Source organism: Malaya genurostris, chromosome 2 (assembly GCF_030247185.1).
Source record: "Malaya genurostris strain Urasoe2022 chromosome 2, Malgen_1.1, whole genome shotgun sequence".
Taxonomy (NCBI): Eukaryota; Metazoa; Arthropoda; class Insecta; order Diptera; family Culicidae; genus Malaya; species Malaya genurostris.
In genome coordinates this window covers 106,148,115-106,167,055 of record NC_080571.1, presented here as the reverse complement: position 1 = coordinate 106,167,055, position 18,941 = coordinate 106,148,115, and the positions used below count along the sequence as shown (strand labels likewise).

At 35.9% G+C, this 18,941-nt stretch overlaps 1 protein-coding gene across 5 annotated transcripts in view; it reads right to left on the bottom strand.

Moving 5' to 3' along the window:
- LOC131433080 (adenylyl cyclase 78C) overlaps nt 1-18,941 on the bottom strand; it is a 243,579-nt gene that overhangs the window by 45,165 nt on the left and 179,473 nt on the right. For 4 of the 5 annotated variants that reach the window (XR_009230019.1, XM_058599840.1, XM_058599842.1 and 1 more), the window contains one exon: nt 2,468-2,836. Coding sequence is in view for 4 of the 5 variants with exons in the window: in XM_058599840.1 (XP_058455823.1) it covers nt 2,468-2,819 (352 nt within the window). In the remaining variant the exon portion in view is untranslated. The remainder of the gene's footprint in view (nt 1-2,467; nt 2,837-18,941) is intronic. The other variant, XM_058599841.1, reaches the window with a different exon arrangement.

The following is an 18,941-nucleotide window of genomic DNA, read 5'->3' as shown; positions in this document are numbered from 1 at the left end:
TCAATCCCTTTTGGAACTACGTCAACGAATAAAACGAATAGAAGGAATCAGGATTACCAACCTTAATGAGCCTCGACGACGTTGAAGCATCCTTTACGCTCGGAATTTGCAATTTGTTTCGCAAACATTTTAATAGTCCTCGAATAAAACCCAACTCAGCAACAAATATCTCTGGCTGCTAATAGGGTTCCTCACCGTTCTCCAATTGGATGTCATCTTACTATATAAACTGCTATTTAAAACGTTCATCTAGTGCTGGAGCCGACGGAATTCCATCCGTGGTGCTAAAAAACTGCCCTAACAGTCTATTGGTTCCACTATCCAATATATTTAATTGCTCTTTACGTTCAGGATTTTTTCCTGAAATATGGAAGAAATCTTATGTGTTTCCAGTTTTGTAAAACAAACATGTGTACAGTATCCTACTACCGCAGAATATTAGCTTTGTACGCCGTATCAAAGTTGTTTGAAATTATTATTCTGGATTTCATAACAAAAATTTGCTCTGACATTATATTTGAAACTCATCATAGATTCATTCCTAAACGTTCGACATCTACAAACTTGGTATCCTACTGAATTATTTACGTTACGCATTAGCGTTAGCAGATTTTGTCGATCTACTAATGCCACTTCGCGGATCAACATAATCCGCTAAGCAGACGTAAAGTCATTGCTATTTGCAACGCACTTGTTTTACACTAAAAGTGCAATGTCTATTCTGGTATGCCGACAGTAACGAAAACAATTGACGGAATGATGGCCGCTAACAGGTAGTAGTCATTTGGGGGTTTGAAACCTCTTGGGTTCCGGTTTGTGCTAAAGTGCACATGACTGATTTGAATTGTTTATGTTTCGCATTTCATTTCAAAACCCCCAAATGATTGGTATTTTTTTTTCCTTTATCATACACACATAGAAAAAGATGTGCATATTTGGGCCTTTTGATACCGACATATTCGAGCATCAAAAATAACTCATTTTTACCGCAGATCTAACACACATTTAATGCATTCTGACATATTTTTGAGTGCAGAAACATGTAAGTTTACAAGTCTTCTTGAAAAGCGGGGTATGTTTGACACATATTTAAATCATTCTTGTAAAATTCAGTCGTTTTACGTATTACGTTCCTATGAATTGTGTCATATGTGGTTTCACGTCAAAATAAATTTCATAATTTTTTGCTGTGTACAAGCACGACTACAAGTTTGCGTTTGACAAGATTAACCATCAAATATCAATCTCCAAGTTTAATAAAATGGGATTTCACGGATAATTTTTGAATCGGCTTCAATCATATCTTACTTTACTCAAGGAAGTTACCTTGGACCGTTTATATTTTTTCTCTATCTAAAGGATTTAAATTTTTCGATCAAGTGTTTAAAACTATCGTTCGCCGATGACTTCAAACTATTTCATGTCATGCAATACACAACTGACAAGGAGTTCTTACAAGAGCAGTTGAATAATTTGACTGATGGATGTAATATCAACAGAATGGTTTTAATCGCCTCCAAATGCTCCCTCATTTCTTCTAGTCGCAAACAGACTGTAATCAAGTTCGACTATAACATTTTCCTAACTACCCTGGAACGTACATTGTCTGTGAAGCACCTTGGTGCCCTCTTGGATTCTAAGTTGAATTTTAGGGAGTACATTGAGTCTAGTATCTACGAAGCCTCTAAGCTACTAGGATTCATTTTCCGCAATGCAATACAGTGTTAGTAGTGCGTCTTAGTGCGTTCTAGACTCGAAAAGGTTGTCTGGTCTCTTTATTACCACAGAGATGTCCAACGCATTGAAGCAATCCAACGAAAATTTGTCCGATTCGTTCTCCGTCGTCTTTCTTGGAGATATCCTTTGAACCTTCCGAACCTTTGAACTGATTGATCTTGATTTACTATCTGTCCGCTACGATGTTAGTAAGGCTACTTTTGTGGGAGATCTACTTCAATGATGAATCGATTGTTTCGAACTTTTACAGCTTTTGAAATTAGATATTCATTACCGTATTCTTCGTAACTATTTTTTCCGTAGGAATCCTTCGAATAGCTCAAGTCTTATAATTCAAAGTTTTCAGGAGTAGATATTTTAGAATTGGAATATTCGAAGAGTTTCGATTGGAATGCAGCACAGAAAAAGTAATGAAATGTACACGACATGTAAATCAATAGTAGTGTGAAATAGACATCAGTTGAATCGAAAATGTGACTGAAAGCCTGTGAAGCAACTTCAAATGCAATGTGCTTCATGAAGTGAATTCACAAAATATTTTTATCTGTGAGGAATCCAACAAAATATTTTTGTATGGGCTAACCTTGTATTCATGCAAATTACTCGTACGTTCTATTGTACGTATAACAACACAGTTTGCTTTGCGGTCATATGATTTGTCGATGTTTACAAACAACAGTATTCATTTTTTTTTTCGTTTTCATGCAAATATAAAAAAATCCACACCCACCTTTTAACTCCTTCCCGTTAGTCTCACTTTGGCAAATTGATGTCACCATCGGCGAAGGCCGCAGATCCCCATTACTCTGCTGCTTTTGATTTAACATCAACTCCGCAAGTTGTTCCTGCTTTCGACCCTCCAGGTGACCCGAGCTACCGATTGGTGGGCCTACATCCTCCGCCTGGGCACCATCCCCGGGCACGCGAGGAATTTTCGTGATGTCACTGAAATTACTACTGCTGCTGTCGTCGAAATCCAAGCTGGCCACCGGATTGACGATTCCGGTACTTGGTCGGCGAGAGTTGGCGGCCAGCTTCGGCGAACAATCGTTGGCCGACTTTTGCGATACCAGCAGTTCCATCGTTCACACTATCTGCGCTGCGGAGGGAGCGGGAAAGATAAAAACGATATCGAATGTTAGTTTGTTCTTCGAAAGGCATCTTTCATGGCATGCATGGCAGTTGAACCGTCTGACCTAGATTTGTAGAACAAATAAGTTCTACATTACGGTAAAACAATATCTCTGCCTTTCTTTGAAATTCCATTGTGACGATAATGCGACCGGTCTATTCAGTGGAAATCAATTATTCTTCTACTTGGTACTGTTCGTACCATCAACTCGGTGAATTTGTACTAAATTTGATACTTTTCATTACTAATTTATTACTTTTATGGAAATATTCAATCTTTTTCATAACATGTCCTATATTTGATTACATATATTGAACTCTATTATTATTTTGAGGGAAAATTTTGAATTCAATTACAAATAACCATGTGCCTCCATCATTCGATATAAAGCGGATAGTATTTATTCACACTCAATTTTTTTATCCGGGGGATACGTACCGAATAAAAACAACGCAACCGGGGATAAGGCGGACATATTTAGGAAATTGAAAAAAAGGGTCCATTAGTAGTAGGTTTTTACCCAAGTAATGTATACCGTTATGTAATTTCAGCCTTCAGCTACAATTCCCAATTTGTGGTTTGGAAAAATATGCATTAGTTTTCGTGAAAAGTCGTGATGCAGTGACCAACTCAAAATCCATAAATTCAAAAACTACGGAGCTAAGACAGACATCCTATGGGGTGAAACCAGACACTTCTTGGAAATTGAAAAAAACACTCATTAGACCTAAGTTTTTGCCCAATTTATTAATACCGTTGTGTAACTTCAAACTCCAGCTACCATTCCCGATTTCTTTAATAAGTGATAAGACGTAGAATGGAACGAAACGTTTTCGTTCGGTACGTCAGAAAAAACGTTGCACTCCGTTACAAAACAAAAAGTGTTCTGTAAGTAGCAGAAACTTTACGTCTGCTTAGCGGTTTAAATTGAATTGCCGAGTTTAGCACTAAGCAGTTTAATTTGAACTGCTCTGCACTGATGAGTCACGAAACATAAAAAAAATGAAAATGTTTTGTGTTATTTTTTCAAAACCAAATCCTATACCTCTTCAAAAAATCACCCTTTAAATTGGAACAGTTTTGAACCTAATTTAAAAATAAAATCCCTGTTTCGCTTCATCACTTCAGGTGACGGTGTAAAACTTCTTCAAACCCTTCACCCTACAGCCGGATGTCAGATCCAGATGAAATTCTAGAATTTGGTATGGGATTATTAGACCTTTCATTTGAACCTAAGTTTGTGAAAATCGGCCAAACCTGAGAAAAGTTCCATTTTTAGTGTGTGTAACCACTATTTCCAGCTGCTTCCGGAATCGTTAGCCAGGAACTAGAATATCTGAAATCTATTCGTTTAGTTTTCAACTAACAATGACTACCAATTGGAAAAGTTTTTAGTCCAGTTTAGAATTTTTTGACGTAGAACTACGTCTTTCTTTATTATGCTCATCTGTGTGCATTTTGAAAATTTGACAACACGAAAGTGTAACGAAATTACTCCCGATTTGAGTTCTTAAAAAGTTTTTCCCTGTTTGAGTATTTTCTCTTATTTTTGTCGTGAATACGACTTACATTACTATGTGACGCCTTTTCAAAATGTACTCTCTGAGAGAGTGATAAATTTTTGCTCGTGAATTTCTCTTGTTGTATCTAACGAATCAACATAATTTTTGCTACATGCCATCGAAAATATGATCACAATTTTATGATAAAATTTTCACTTGTGTGACATAATCTCAAATAATTCAAAATTAAACATTTTTTAAATGTTTGGTATGAACGAGTATCAAAGAGGATAATTCATAAGGCGCGTTTGCCTTTCTCGTATTTTGAAAGCTTATAGCTCAGTGGATCTGTGAAAGGATTTATATAATCTAACTACCAATAGAATCGAAGTTTTTCAACTTAAACGTGTATAGCAGCAGCATTGAAGTATTTCAATAGTACACTATTGAAAAACCTGTCTCATTTGACTCATGTCAACACCAGCCAATCAGAACGCGTTCTGAGGAGAACAAAATATCTGCTGCTGTACAACAAATCGTTCGAGAAAAGTGTTCCGAACAGTGTTTAATATCGTAGTGAGTTCCACAATTTGGTCCTTCTGAAAGGCAGGAATGAATCCCGTACAGCATCTTGATAGTTTCTTTCAATGAAATGCAAATCCGAAATGAAATAATCGAAATTAAAATTCTGTATGCGGCTATTTTTATAGCCGTTAGGACCGCGTTAAAAAAAACAGCCTTTCTAATGGCTCTAAATGTTATCTTAAGAACTAGTAAAATTACTTCTTTGCAAATTGGAGGTAAAACGCATCAGTTTAGTGCAAATCAAATGTAATTTGATTAGTTATATGCTATTTTCACATTGCGAAATTCGCACCAAACGAGCACAAATAAAGTTATCATTTGGCTGCTTCTCGTCGGGAAAAATGTTCGGAAAGAGTTTAATATTGTAGAGAATTCCACAATTTGGCCCTTCCGAAAGCCAAAAATTAGCTCCGTACAGCACTTTGATAGTTTCTTTAATTATCAAATGTATGAAATATTGAAATATATTACGACGTGTGTTACGATTATATTCATATAATGATTTCTTCTTAGTCAAGGCTCAAACTTACAAATGATTTTGACTGGCGCCCTTCTTCCTGGTATACAAACGTAATCATGCGTAACAAAAAATCCTTTTTAGAACTCCAAAGCCAGATGACCCCAAAAGTAACGTAAAGAACTTATTTAACGAACTCTAAAGTCGGATCCGGATAATATTCAGGAGTTTTGTATAGGACGGTTGAACCTAAGTTTGTGAAAATCGATTACGTCATCTCTAAGAAAAATGAGTTTATAATTCCGGAAGAGGATGTCGAATCAATATAAAAGTCAGGAATTTCTCAAGGCATCTTAAGACCATTCATTTGAATCTGAATTTGTGAAAATCGGTTCAGCCATCTCAAAAAAAGGTGAGTGCACAGAAATTTTACATACACACTCAGACATTTTGCTTACTAAACGAACTGAGTCGAATGCTACAATCTTTCTTTATGAGAAAGCAAAAAAAAATTCATACAAAGTGACGAATGTACAGAATGGTAGTTCGGTGTTATTGGAATCGAATTTCTTTTTTTTTATAAACAAACTTCGAGGAAGTTTCCAAACCAGAAGTTAGTACCCATGAGATACCAATACCCCAAAACGACTACAATCTGTTCTGACGATCAGAAAGCCGTCAATTTTTTTTCATATTTTCGGCACATCAGAAAGGACTTCGGTACCAACAAATGTTTTGTAAATAGCAATAAATTTACGTCGGTTTATATTAAGCCACGGATAAAAATTCACCCCGATTAAAAAATCATGAAACCATGAAACATGTCATCACATAAGACCATGTCTATTATTCATGATTTCATGAGCAAAATGAATCATATCATGAACAATAACTCATCTCCCATGGAAATTTTCAAAATATAAATCATTTTTCTTTAGAAATCACGAATAATAAACATGATCTCATGAGGAGACATGTTTCATGATTTTAATGATTTCATGATGTCAGCAATGGATTTTTATACTTTCAGCAATGTTTAACATAAACTGCACTAATGAGTGTAAGACAAAACGTAAATTGCGTTCACAGGGTTGCCTTTTTCCAATTTTTATGTCACTGCCAGCTCGTCGCTGGGACGTCTGGTTCTTCTTGAACGATTTTTCTCCTCGAGACACCGTCGAATGGATTATTCCGCATTGTTTCGCGATGCACCTATAGGATTGGCTTGGATTTTCCACGACCGCACCCATAATTTCTCATCGAAGCTTCATCTCGATAACCACTTGACAGATAATGACGATATTTTACACGTGTGTACGTTACACTACAAACTAGTTTTACTTAAAATATCATCAATTTTTACACATTCAATAAAAGTTGTACAGAAAAGAAAGTATTTCAGTGCGGTGAACGACCCAAATAAACGATCTTTTCTTCCAAAACGATATTAGACTAAATTTAAATTCCAAAATTTTTAGGTTAAAGGAAATATTCCCAGCAACAAGTAATATTAGGTGATTTTTTGCAGCTTATAAAAATGTGCTGAATCGATGGTGATAGTGGTTTTTAAGATAAAATAATGTTTGTTTGTTTGTTTTAAGACTTTGCAAATTTGAAATGAAACGGTGGGCACCACTTATTGGAGAGGCCCTCTACCTTCGGTCTGAGACGTAAATTTATTGTTTATTTTTACAAAAACTTTATCAGAATTATTTTCAACCAACTTACAAACAAAATTGTTTCCTGTGTCAAAATGTGACTGGTCATTTTCGCTCCACCCATTTTGAGATTTTCGATTTCGATGACACGCACCAGGCCGATCCGATCGAGGTCGGTGCCGGAGAGTTCCGATCGGTCGGATCGGCCTAGTGCGGATGGACCTTAATTCCAAAAAATATTCCTCTTTTTAACGAATCAGCTGAAGTGAGCTATGTTCCTATCCTATCTGATTGCATCATTATTGAAGGACTTCCCAGTACGGATTAAGTCTATCACCGACTTTTGTTGAGTAGCTGAAGTACAGCAAAAATACGTATATTGTCGACAGGCTTTTGCTTAGGATTGATTGATAGTAACATTGTACCATCATTTGCTAGCCAATTATCATAAGATAATCAACAGAAAAATCTGCTAAATCAATATGTAATCCTGTAACATCACCAGTCATCAGCAGTACAGCGAAACGACGAACGGAAAAGGACTTCCGATTTCAATAAATCATTTCCTGGCTCCGTGAGGCAAACAGACCTCAGGCAGTGACCGGAAGATTTCTCTTAATCATACACGATACCTTTCCATTTGATGTGAGTTCCGTGTGAGCTAATTATTCTGATGATTCTGATAGATTTCGGTAGAATTAGACGAAAGAACAAATATTAGCTTTGCGTCATCCTTAGACAGAAGAGAAAGGTTATTGCGTCATGCTTCGGGAATGATTCCATCTGAGGGCTGATTAAACGTTTTATTTGTTTGCTTCAGGCTTTCTCCAAGTCTTGAAATCATCCTGAATGAAACAAGATATGGTAAATTGTAAATGGAACGAAGAGTTTCAGTTCCTTGTTTGATGTTGACTGACTACAGTAGTGAACGTTGAATTATTTACAGTAGTAATGCTAAAGCTATAACATCAAAGCATTTAATAATTTCATTTTGATGATCCGCAGCATAATTTTTTTTTGCATAACTTCACACAACAGAAAAAAAACGGAATGTAAGACTCTGACTATGACATTTTCCAGGAAATCTAACAGTGTTATTTTATTACACAGTCATCTTCCAAATGTTGATCTTATTTTTCGCTATACCACTGATAGTCAATTGGCCATGGCACGGCAGAGTATTGGAAAGCTATCACCTGGAACTGTTCCAACAAGCATTTACAATTGGTTTTCCCGGCTTCCTGGTGTTGGATTATAATTTATGGCTTTCGATGCCCTGCATTCAGTCGAGTAATAGATTCAATTCAATTATACAGAGTACTCGCCATTCAATTGAACGGTAAGTGAAGGGTCATCTGACTTCATGATGTGTTCACCAATAGGAGGATACACGGGTAGTTGTTTAGATTTACGACCATTTACTATAGCAAACGGCTGATTCGTTTGCAGGTCCTTAGCAACTCCAATTACAAGTGCACAAACATTTCTGTGCAGGTGCATTTTTGAGTCAATCTTTCACTTCTTTCTCAAACCTTCATAGGGAACTAAAAAGCCTTGCTTTTACATTCCATTTATGAAATTCGACCTTCTGTTTCAACCGACTTCGCAACATAGCGTACAGAACCATTGCATGGCTGATGCTACTGACACTAAGAATCCGTCTAGGCCGGAGTATGAACATACGACAACTGGCTTGTAAGACCACTGCCCTATGCATTTAACCGCCAACCGTGACAAAGGCACGGCACCGTGTTATGCGAGAGGTAAGTTATGATACGCTCATTTTGTCGTGAATACGACTTACTTTACTATGGGGTGCCTTTTCAAAATTTACCCTCTGAGAGAGTGATAAGTTTTTGATCGTGAATATCTATTGTTGTATCTAATGAATCAACATAATTCTTGCGACATGCCATCGGAAATATGATCACAATTTTATGATAAAATTTTCAGTTTTGTGACATAGTCTCAAATAATTGAAAATTAAACTTTTCTGAAATGTTTGGTATAAACGAGTATCAAAAAGGATAATTCATAAGGCGCGTTTGCCTTTCTCGTATTTTTAAAGCTCATAGCTCAGTGATCTGTGAAAGGATTTATATAATCTAACTACCAATAGAATCGAAATTTTTCAATTTAAAAGTGTATAGCAAAAGCATTGAAGTATTTCAATAGTACACTATTGAAAAACCTGTCTCATTTGATCCATGTCAACACCAGCCAATCAGAACGCGTTCTAAGGAAGAGAACAAAATATCTGCTGCTGTACAACAAATCGTCCGGGAAAAATGTTCCGAAAAGTGGTTAATATCGCAGTGAGTTCCTCAATTTGGTCCTTGTGAATGCTAGAAACGAATCCCTACAACATATTGATAGTTTCTTTCAATGAATTATGCAAATCCGAAATGAAATAATCGACATTAAAATTCTGTATGCGGCTATTTTTATAGCCGTTAGGACCGCCCATTAGTGAAAAAGCTACAAACGAAATCACATAAAAGGAAATCTCTTAACAAAAATTCAATCAGTTTGGATTCTATCGCCACTGCGAGCAGATGTGTTTTGTGTCGTCTGCACAGCTAGTTTCGCTTTCGACAAGAGCGATTACGTCACAGCTGCCAGTCATTAGCATTGGTGAAAAAGCAACGGTGGAGAGCATTGCACAAAATCAGCCGTTCTAATGGCTCTAAAAGTTTTCTAAAGAACTATTAGGATTTGTTGTTCGCAAATCGTAGGGAAATATCCTCAGTTTACTGCAAATCTAGAACAGTTTGTTTAGATTTGTGCACATTTCGCTGTGTGAAACTCACAGTAAACGAGATCAAGTGAAGCCTTCTTTGTTTTTGCGAAAAATGTTCCATAGTTTAATGTCGTAGAGAATTACGCAATTTGACCTTTCTGAATGCTAGAAACGAGTCCTTTCAGCATATTGATAGTTTGTTTCAATAAATTATGCAAATCTGAAATGAAATAATCAACATTAAAATTCTGAATGCGGCTATTTTTATAGCCGTTAGGACCGCCCATTAGTGAAAAAGCTACAAACGAAATCAGGTAGAAACAAGCCTCTCAACAAAAAGTGAAGCCTTCTTTGTTTTTGCGAAAAATGTGCAAAGGGGAATGCTTGCATAATTCATACAATTGATCAACTAATTGATATTCGGAAGTGTTAAGGAACATGTCAGTTGTTTTCGTATTCACGACATCCAGTTATGTCTCTGACATTACCCACCCGCCTTTTTTTATTGTGTTACGTTTCCTATGGAAATTCGCATAATAATCTGTAAATTCGTTTCAAGATCTTAGTCAACCTCTCTGGACTCGAGGATCTTAAACAGGCCCGTACTCAGGATTTCGTTTCGGGAGGGCCACCCTCAGATTTAAAAAAAAATTACTGAAGATTACGTCCCCGGTTGGCGGTTCAATGCATATGTTAGGATGCTGGTCTTACAAGCCAGTTGTCGTATGTTCGAGCCCCGACCTGGAAGGATTCTTAGTGTCAGTAGGATCCATAGTACTAGCCATGCAATGATTCTGTACACTAAGATTCGGCTGCGAAGTCTGTTGAAACAGAAAGGCCAAATTCCACCAAAGGAATGTAATGCCAAGACTTTGTTTTTTTACTGAAGATTACTGATGTACATAATTCTCGGTGTGCTTTTAAATCTTTTTAAACTTTTCCACTGGAACTAACTGTGCCCGAGAGAAAGTTATTGTATTACATTTCTTTACATATACTGTCATGTTATTTCTGTATCACATGTCTAAGACCTTCTTAATATTTATATAGTACAACAATCTACATGACTTGTGATGATGGCGTATATTCTGAAATTATTTACATTCCTACTTTAAATGATGATAATTCACTGCATAGAGTAGCACAGTCGATTCGCGGAGAGCGAAAAACATCTTATAAATCTACAGGTCATATAAGTAGATGGTCATACAAATTTACTTTGGTTTCGGAATCAGGTTCCGGAAGTAGTGGTCTGAAATTCCAAAACGAAACTCACATAAATTTCTCAGAGATAAATAACCGTTTGAGCACAGATGATAGTACGAGGAAACCAAAACAGGTGAACGAGGGTGATGCTCAAGTAATTGAAACCTAAACCGTTGATTTTAGCCATAGCAGTGATGTTCATGTGTTTCATGTAAGGCCATTTCACAGCGATTCCGATCTTCAATCGTTTCATTAATGCACGCTAATACTGGCTTTTTTCTGATTTGAGGTTGCCCTCCAAAAGTATATTATGACAATCCCAGAAAACCGACATTGAGATCCTTCCGTCCCATTAAGAAGCCCTTTCGGGGCACTCGTGCCACTTCGAAACGCTGGTGCTAACTTCAGTCTGTTGTCGGGTAATCATTCTGTTCTCTGGCGTATAGTAATGGATTCAGCCATATACGAAATCGAAGTGCGCTTGCGTTCGTCTTTTTAGCCCTCAATGCGCAGAATCCAGCGGCAGGATATCTTTCTCATCTGCAGAATTTTGCTTAACTAAAGCATGCTTGCGCACTTTCTCTTTCCGGTCGTCCAGTACAATTTTATGTATTATTTTTATTGTCATTGATTTTACCCATCATACTTCATCATCCATTTTATGTGGTTTTGACTCTGTTATGCCGAAGGACCTGTCGATGCGTGCTTTATCGGCAGTGAAGTTTTGACCATCAGGTAACCTCTATTTTACACCGTGAGATAGAGGTTACCTGATGGTCAAAATTTCACTACAGGATCAACAGCCCCATAACATTTCTCAAACTTTTTTTTCGTTTCTGTTTGTTGATTTCGTGAGGGGCCAGGCAGCTCCATCTCATATATCCAAAACATGGGTTAGAGTGAGATCTACTCTCTATGTTTGATCCACTGACTTTAAAAGTACAATGAAACGTATAATAAAAAGTGTATATAGGTGCATTCACTTTGTGTTTTTGCAGGGCGCGATAACAGTAGTAGCACACAATAGTCAAACTATTTTTTCTACGGTATTGCTTTTAAGAATCGAAGCGAAGACGTTGTATTCGATTTTATCACAATTCTTTGATTAGAAGTCGAGTAATGCACAAAATAAATATGGCGACTATTGTAATAATTCTTGGTTCAATAACACTTGTTATTTGAATCTAAACTTAATCGGTTCAGCCAAAGTAAGTTTGTTTGGTTATAAACCTATAAAGCCTTCATTTATGAAGAATTTACTTATTAGTTTCAAAGAATATATTATTTCATTTGCCATACCAACAATAAACTCAGCGAAAAATAAATTCCATTCGAATAGGTCTACCACCTCGAATTATTCTCTTAGGTCGCAATTAAATTTGGAAAAAAACCGATCCTGCAATTGAGTTTAGTTCCTTTTTTCAACATTGTTGTAAAATCGTTGTATTGTAATAGCTGATGCTGGAGACGTACCAGAGTTTTGATAACAAAATATTATTCGTACTTTGTTGGGGATGTGAATAATACCCGGAAGATCTAAGATGCGTAGAAGATGTGCATGGTTTTGTCTAAATGAACTAATCCTGATTTTAGCAACCTGTTTTCATCCGATGAGTAATCTAAATGTTATTGGAAACATTCAGATCTCGAATTTAGTATGAATCATCGTACAATCTTTACTAAATGCTAAAATTTTCTCGTGTATAGTTTGTAAATCATCTCGTTTTAGGAATCAATTTGTTATAGTAAACTGTAAATTTTGTGTTCAATGAGGTAACTCACCAATTGTTGGCTTCATTTAATCACATTTTCCACTTGATAAAATTTAAATACTGGAATCCAACTGTGGATGTCAAATTTGTGACTTGGGAATAAATTATAAGGGTAATAACAAATTAATTCAGTTTTATGCAAATCAGAATGGACCATGAATCGTTTTTTTTTTAATTTTAAGTTTGGCTGATGTCTAGAAGCTAACAAGAGTTTTTCTGCAGCATATGTTCTAGAACAGTACCAGCTATTAGAATTGCATCTAATTGTGAGCAACATTTATTACCTACTTGAAACACTGTACAAATAATTTTGACGTGATAACACACAATATTGACGACATGAATTTTCAGGAAATTTAATATTCAGCAAGACTTTAGGATAATTTAAATAAGAAATTCCTGGTTGTGTGCCACTCTTTATCGACCCTAGCTCTTTTTTTTATTTCTCTTGTCAGTTGCGTAATGGCAAAGAAGATCTTACAGAGTTCCAATCGAAGTTGCGTTCAGTTCATAGTAAACGAAATTCAGCTAGATTCATCAAACATTGTCATAACAAATCGTAATTGCAAAAACAAAAAAATAAGATGCAGGATATAAGATCGAAATATAATAAATATTGCGTAAAGCTTGTGTTCAAGTCTTGTCTCCGAAGATAACATTTTCACCTATTTGCAATCTCATTTTATCATCTAGGGATTCCCAATCTGTCTTTCGTTGGATATTGATTAAAAGTTAAGCTATGTTTATGATTACCGGCCCGACATTCATTCGAATATATATTACTGGTACAAAGACTTTGTTTCAATTCCAACTGGTTGATTAACCTCTCAAGGTTTAGTGAGGTTCGGAGAAGAGGAGGGGAGATTTTTACATTTGGCGTGCTGTAATTCTGGAACCGGAATTCAAATCGAGATAAAATTCAATATGTTTTTAAAGAATGTTGAGACGTTTCAAAAGAGTTTTGAAATCCCAGTTTGTGAAGATCGATTAAGCAATCTCCGGGAAAATGGTGTGCACATTTTTTTAGGTTCAGCACCTCAAAGTTCTCAAGAGATTTTTTGTATATTTCTGCTTTTCTTCTTTGCCTAAGTTTATGCAACTACTGTGAAAACTGAACTTTGAGTGCAGGGTTGTTACGGTCGCGCGGATTTCGCGGTTTTTGCGGATTTCGCGATTTTCGTGGATTTAGCGCGGTTTCTGCTAAGATTTTTATCAGTGGCGTCTCGTGACAAAATTGACTAGTTGTGCACTGCTGTGGCAGATGTAACAGTTCTTTGTAAGTGAAAATTAAAAATTGAGGAATGGAGATTCGCTTGTGTTTTTCAATACAATGAGATAAAGATATACTTTCGGATGGATTTTTTTTATTAAACATACAAATCTCAGAGCTGAGTAATTCTTTCTCTTCTCGAATCTGTGCAGTATCTCATGTGCACGGAAAAGTCACTAACACAGCGACAACAGATACTTGAAATTGTATGTCTGATGTATATGAGATGCGTGTAAATACAAACAATTTCGGTGCGATCCAACCTGCTTTCGTCGAATAAATAAAGATTCCTAAAAAATAATTGAATTTGGATGAGGTTGGGGACGCAGTTCATTCCTTCAATTCGACCGGTTGTGCAGTGCACGACGTGAACATGAGGACGAGACGCCACTGATTTTTATGTTATGGTGCGGATTTTGCGCGAATTTCGAAAAACATCATTTCACATTTGTGAATCATTTGTTCGAATATAAAAAATCTTTGCAATTAGTCGAGCTGTTCGATTTGATGAATTTTCTCCTTGACAAAATTAAAGTTACTAGAAGGCGGTTCTAGCAAATGTTTTCTTCAGTGGACAAAATTTCGATTTTATTCGATCTCGAGTGATACAGATTGCTATTTCAACAGAGCTGTTACCAGGATGTACAAAAACTTTTCGATATATGTGATCGCGTTTTCCCATTCCAATGCGGAAATCGAAAAAAGATTTTCGCACTCAAGGATAGTGAAAACACATTCAATAATGCAAATAACGTAATAAATGGAATGTTATTCTTCAATAATATGGTCACAAATATTGTGTATGATAAAAATCGCATTCTTAAAGCAAAATTTGCACGACAGGCTTACGAAGCGATGTCTGACAAGAGAAGAAACGAAGAAGTTCTGGGATTCTATCCGTGGTGATAATAAATTGTTTTAATAGTTTGTTGGTTCCACTATCCAACATGCGTGGGATTGCTGCTTTGTGCCCTGTATTCAAGCTGTTTGATATTATAGTTCTGTATTTTATAACACATAGTTGCTCAGACTACATGTCTCAGACTCAGCTTGGATCCATGCCAAAGCCTTCAACTTCCCCAAATTTAGTAACCTACACTTCCTTCATCATACGTTCTTTACAATCACGACTACAAGTAGATTCTATATACACCGATTTTGTTGCTGCGTTGGACAAAATCAATCATCAGTCATAACGATTTCCAAGTTAAATTACCTAAATTTTTCGATCAAGTGTATGAAACTATCGTTCGCCGATGACTTTCATATTTTATATTTCAAAATGGTCTGTATTCAAGTACGACGATAATATTCCACAAAATGTTCTCGAACGCGCATCGTCTGTTAAGGACCTGGGTGTTCTTCTGGAATTCAAGTTAAACATAGAACTTACTATGTCCCAAGTCTCTAAGCCATTAGGAATTGTTTGCCGCGTTACTAAAACATTCTCTGATGTACATTGCTTGTAAGCTATGTATTGCGCTTTAGTTAGCTCAACTCTGGTGCAACACACAAGTTCATTGACTGCCTATGCTCTTTCTTAAGTGGTAGAGTCTTACCACTGACGCTACTTTGTTGCTCAGTGAAGGCTGCAATTAGTCTACGCCGATGATTTTAAACTGTACCTTGAGGTACGCTCTATTGACGACTGCGTCCGGCTAAACTTACTTTTAATATGCATCGTTCTACACTAATTACAAAAGCGATTCTATAATTAGGTTTTATTGCTAAAATCCCGATCAGCAAGGGAGAACAAAATTGTATCTGGGGTTGTTTCGTTTTTTCTATCTTAATTAGTCATAATCTTGGTCTCGTTAATAGTTAAAATAACAGAAATTATAACTCAATTTAACTTAGGTTATAACAAAATTGTTACACACCTTGATATGTAAATATCAATATTATATCTAAATTTGTTACAAATTTAGTACGAATTATTAGCTGTTATTACCCATTTTTTGGGGGGAAAGGCTTTACCTTGCAATTCTAAAAATAGATTTCGCGAAGAGAGATGAAATTGCATACCTTTAGGCGATTTGATTTGCCATAAAAAAAGTCATCCACAGGTAAGCGACTGGTTCCGAACCGGGAAGTTTTGAGTTGCCAACATACGCTACGATTGCATCGGGGCATGAGAACCAACTGATGTTGGAAGGATATATTGGCATCATATAATAACTAGTGTAAGTCCATGTTACTACAAAAATAATCTATAGCTCTTCTCGCTCCCTCTTTCGTTGTTCCCTTCCAACCGGCATATGAATGACAAAGGGGCTATTTTAGAACTATGAGCAAGCTTTCTTTTGGTACTAAAGAAAAGTTGTGAATCAACGGAAATGACTAAATTCAGTGAAACAAAACTACCTTATAGAATCGGAGGAAACTAACTAATGAATGATAGTTTTTCAGCTTTTTCTTCTTTGTACCAAGAGGGCCGAGTTTCCAATAACATTCGAATCAGTTCGCTCGTTCAGTTGAAGTAGTGAATTTTCTGTCGGTGTGTGTGTCGTATGTGTATGTGTGTTCGAATCGATTTTCGTAAATTTATATTAGAATAAAAATTCGTTTGAAAGATAGTGAAAAATCAGAAGAAGTATATATAACATCGATTCGAGTAGCAAGTTTTTATGATTGATCATCTACCAATTGCCTAGTCACATTAGTTTGCCATATCCGCAGCCAGAAGCCCAGCAAGTAATGTTCAAAAACCACCAAAATTGAGCTTTCATTACGGTTTGATTATTAGATATCTACTTAGATTGACTCACTGAAAAATGATTCAAATGGATAATCTCATAATGCGGGTCGGTTGCTTTAAGCTCTAATGGCAAATTTGGAATCCCAGTTCGTGGTTCCAAATTGGAAGTAATCGAAGTACACCCAAACCTCCATTTACGTAACTTATATATGTATATATGTATTAATATACGTACACATGTGTGCAAATGTTTGTATTTCTTAATACATATAAATATTGGTGAAGTAAAAGCGATCATTTATATGTATAAATATTTGCACATATATGCAGACGAGTGAGTGTGTAAGCATACATACATACATATATAAGGTTCGTAAAAGGAGGTTTGGGTGTACTACGAAATGAGGCTATCATAAATTTATCAGATATGGATAGATTGAACTTTTCAAATCGAAGGTATTATGGTGCGATAAATCGTTTTTGTCTGATTCATGATTTAGGCCCGTACCCAGGATTTCTTTCCAGAAGGGGCCCAATAATTAAAAATAATTTTACCGAAGATTGCTTATGTACCGAATTCTCGGTGTGCGCTTTACGGGTGTTAAACTTTAAACTTTTTCATTTGAACTGCATTACATTTCATTACGTTTACTGTCTTGTAATTTGTGTAACACATGTCTGAGATTTTCTAAATAATTATATATCTGTTTTTGATTTAGGGAGGGGCCAGGGGCTGAGTTCAGATTTTGGTTTTAAGCTTAGTTTAGATTTTGTTTTCCGTTTATTGCAGCGTCACTTTTGAATACGTTTTGAAATGTTTGACACTTATCACTCTGTGTTTTCGGAACAAAAATCGGTCACCGATAATCCACTTTTTCCAATATTTTTTAGTCGAGTCTTAGAGCTTTTGTCTTACCTTTCTTTGTTCCTGAGAGAAAAAGGGAAAAATCATCTTGAAGAATATTTATTTTCAATTTAAAATTAATATTTGAATAAAAACTTTACACAATTTATGTAGGAATTACTTAGGAACGTTCTCACATTTAAATTTTAGGCCGTCATTTTGAAATCAAATATAAAATTATTGTTTTCAAAAGCATCTTTAGGAATGTGAAATTGGAAAATATTTTTGTTACTGCTGTATATTGAACTATAGCATTTTCGGGTTGAAAGTCAAAAATATGATCGACAAAAGTGTTTGAACTATCTTTTTCTCAATTCTCTAGTATAGTTTTATCTGAAATATAACGGCCCTCAATATAATATCTAGACTTGCTATAATCTTAATAAAATCTGAATGTTTGCTTCTGATTTGGAATCATATTTATAACATAATGAGATATAAATATCAGGATCATATATAATTTTGATAGAATCCTGTTATGCTCTGTTGATCGGGATCAGACGTGATTTTAAAGATTCTCACTGTTTGAAGGTGTTATATTGCTCGCTAGTTCGGCCTATACTTGAAAATGCTAGCATAGTTTGGAGTTCGTATCAGCTAGCTTGGAGTTGAACGCGTGCAGAAAAGATTTGTTCGACTTGCTCTAAGAAAACTTCCCTGGCAACATCCGCATGATCTTCCACCGTATCTTCCCGATCGCTGTCGTCTGATTGGTCTGAACTCACTGGAATGGCGCAGAAAAATTCAGCAAGCAATTTTTGTTGCAAAAAACTCAATGACTTTATTGATTCTCCAAAGCTCTTATTTAGTCTGAACCGATTCAACGCAAATTTGTCCAACGACGTCTTCAATGAAGATATCCTTTAAACTTACCGAGTTACCATGGCCGCTGCAAACTGATTGGTCTCGATTTATTATTTGTCCGTCGCGATATTTGTAAGGCTAGTTTTGTGTTTCAATTCTTTAGACTTTCATTCATCACGTAATGTTATCAAGAAATCGGTTCTTATTTTACTGTCTCATTAGATTTACTTACTATAGAAGCACTAGATTTAAGGAAATTTATCATTTGGATAATTTTAATCTATTGATGCAAAAGATTAGGAGTATTTATGCCTGCTGGAGGGCAAGTTTGACAGAAACTAGGCTTTTCCCTGATCCAAATAAAAGAATAAAAAAGAAGGAGGAGGAAAAGAAAATCATCCTGATGTGGTCTACCTTAAAATTCTTCTTATCCAGAAGAAAATGCTTGCCGAGTAAAAAGATGTTGAAGCAAAAAA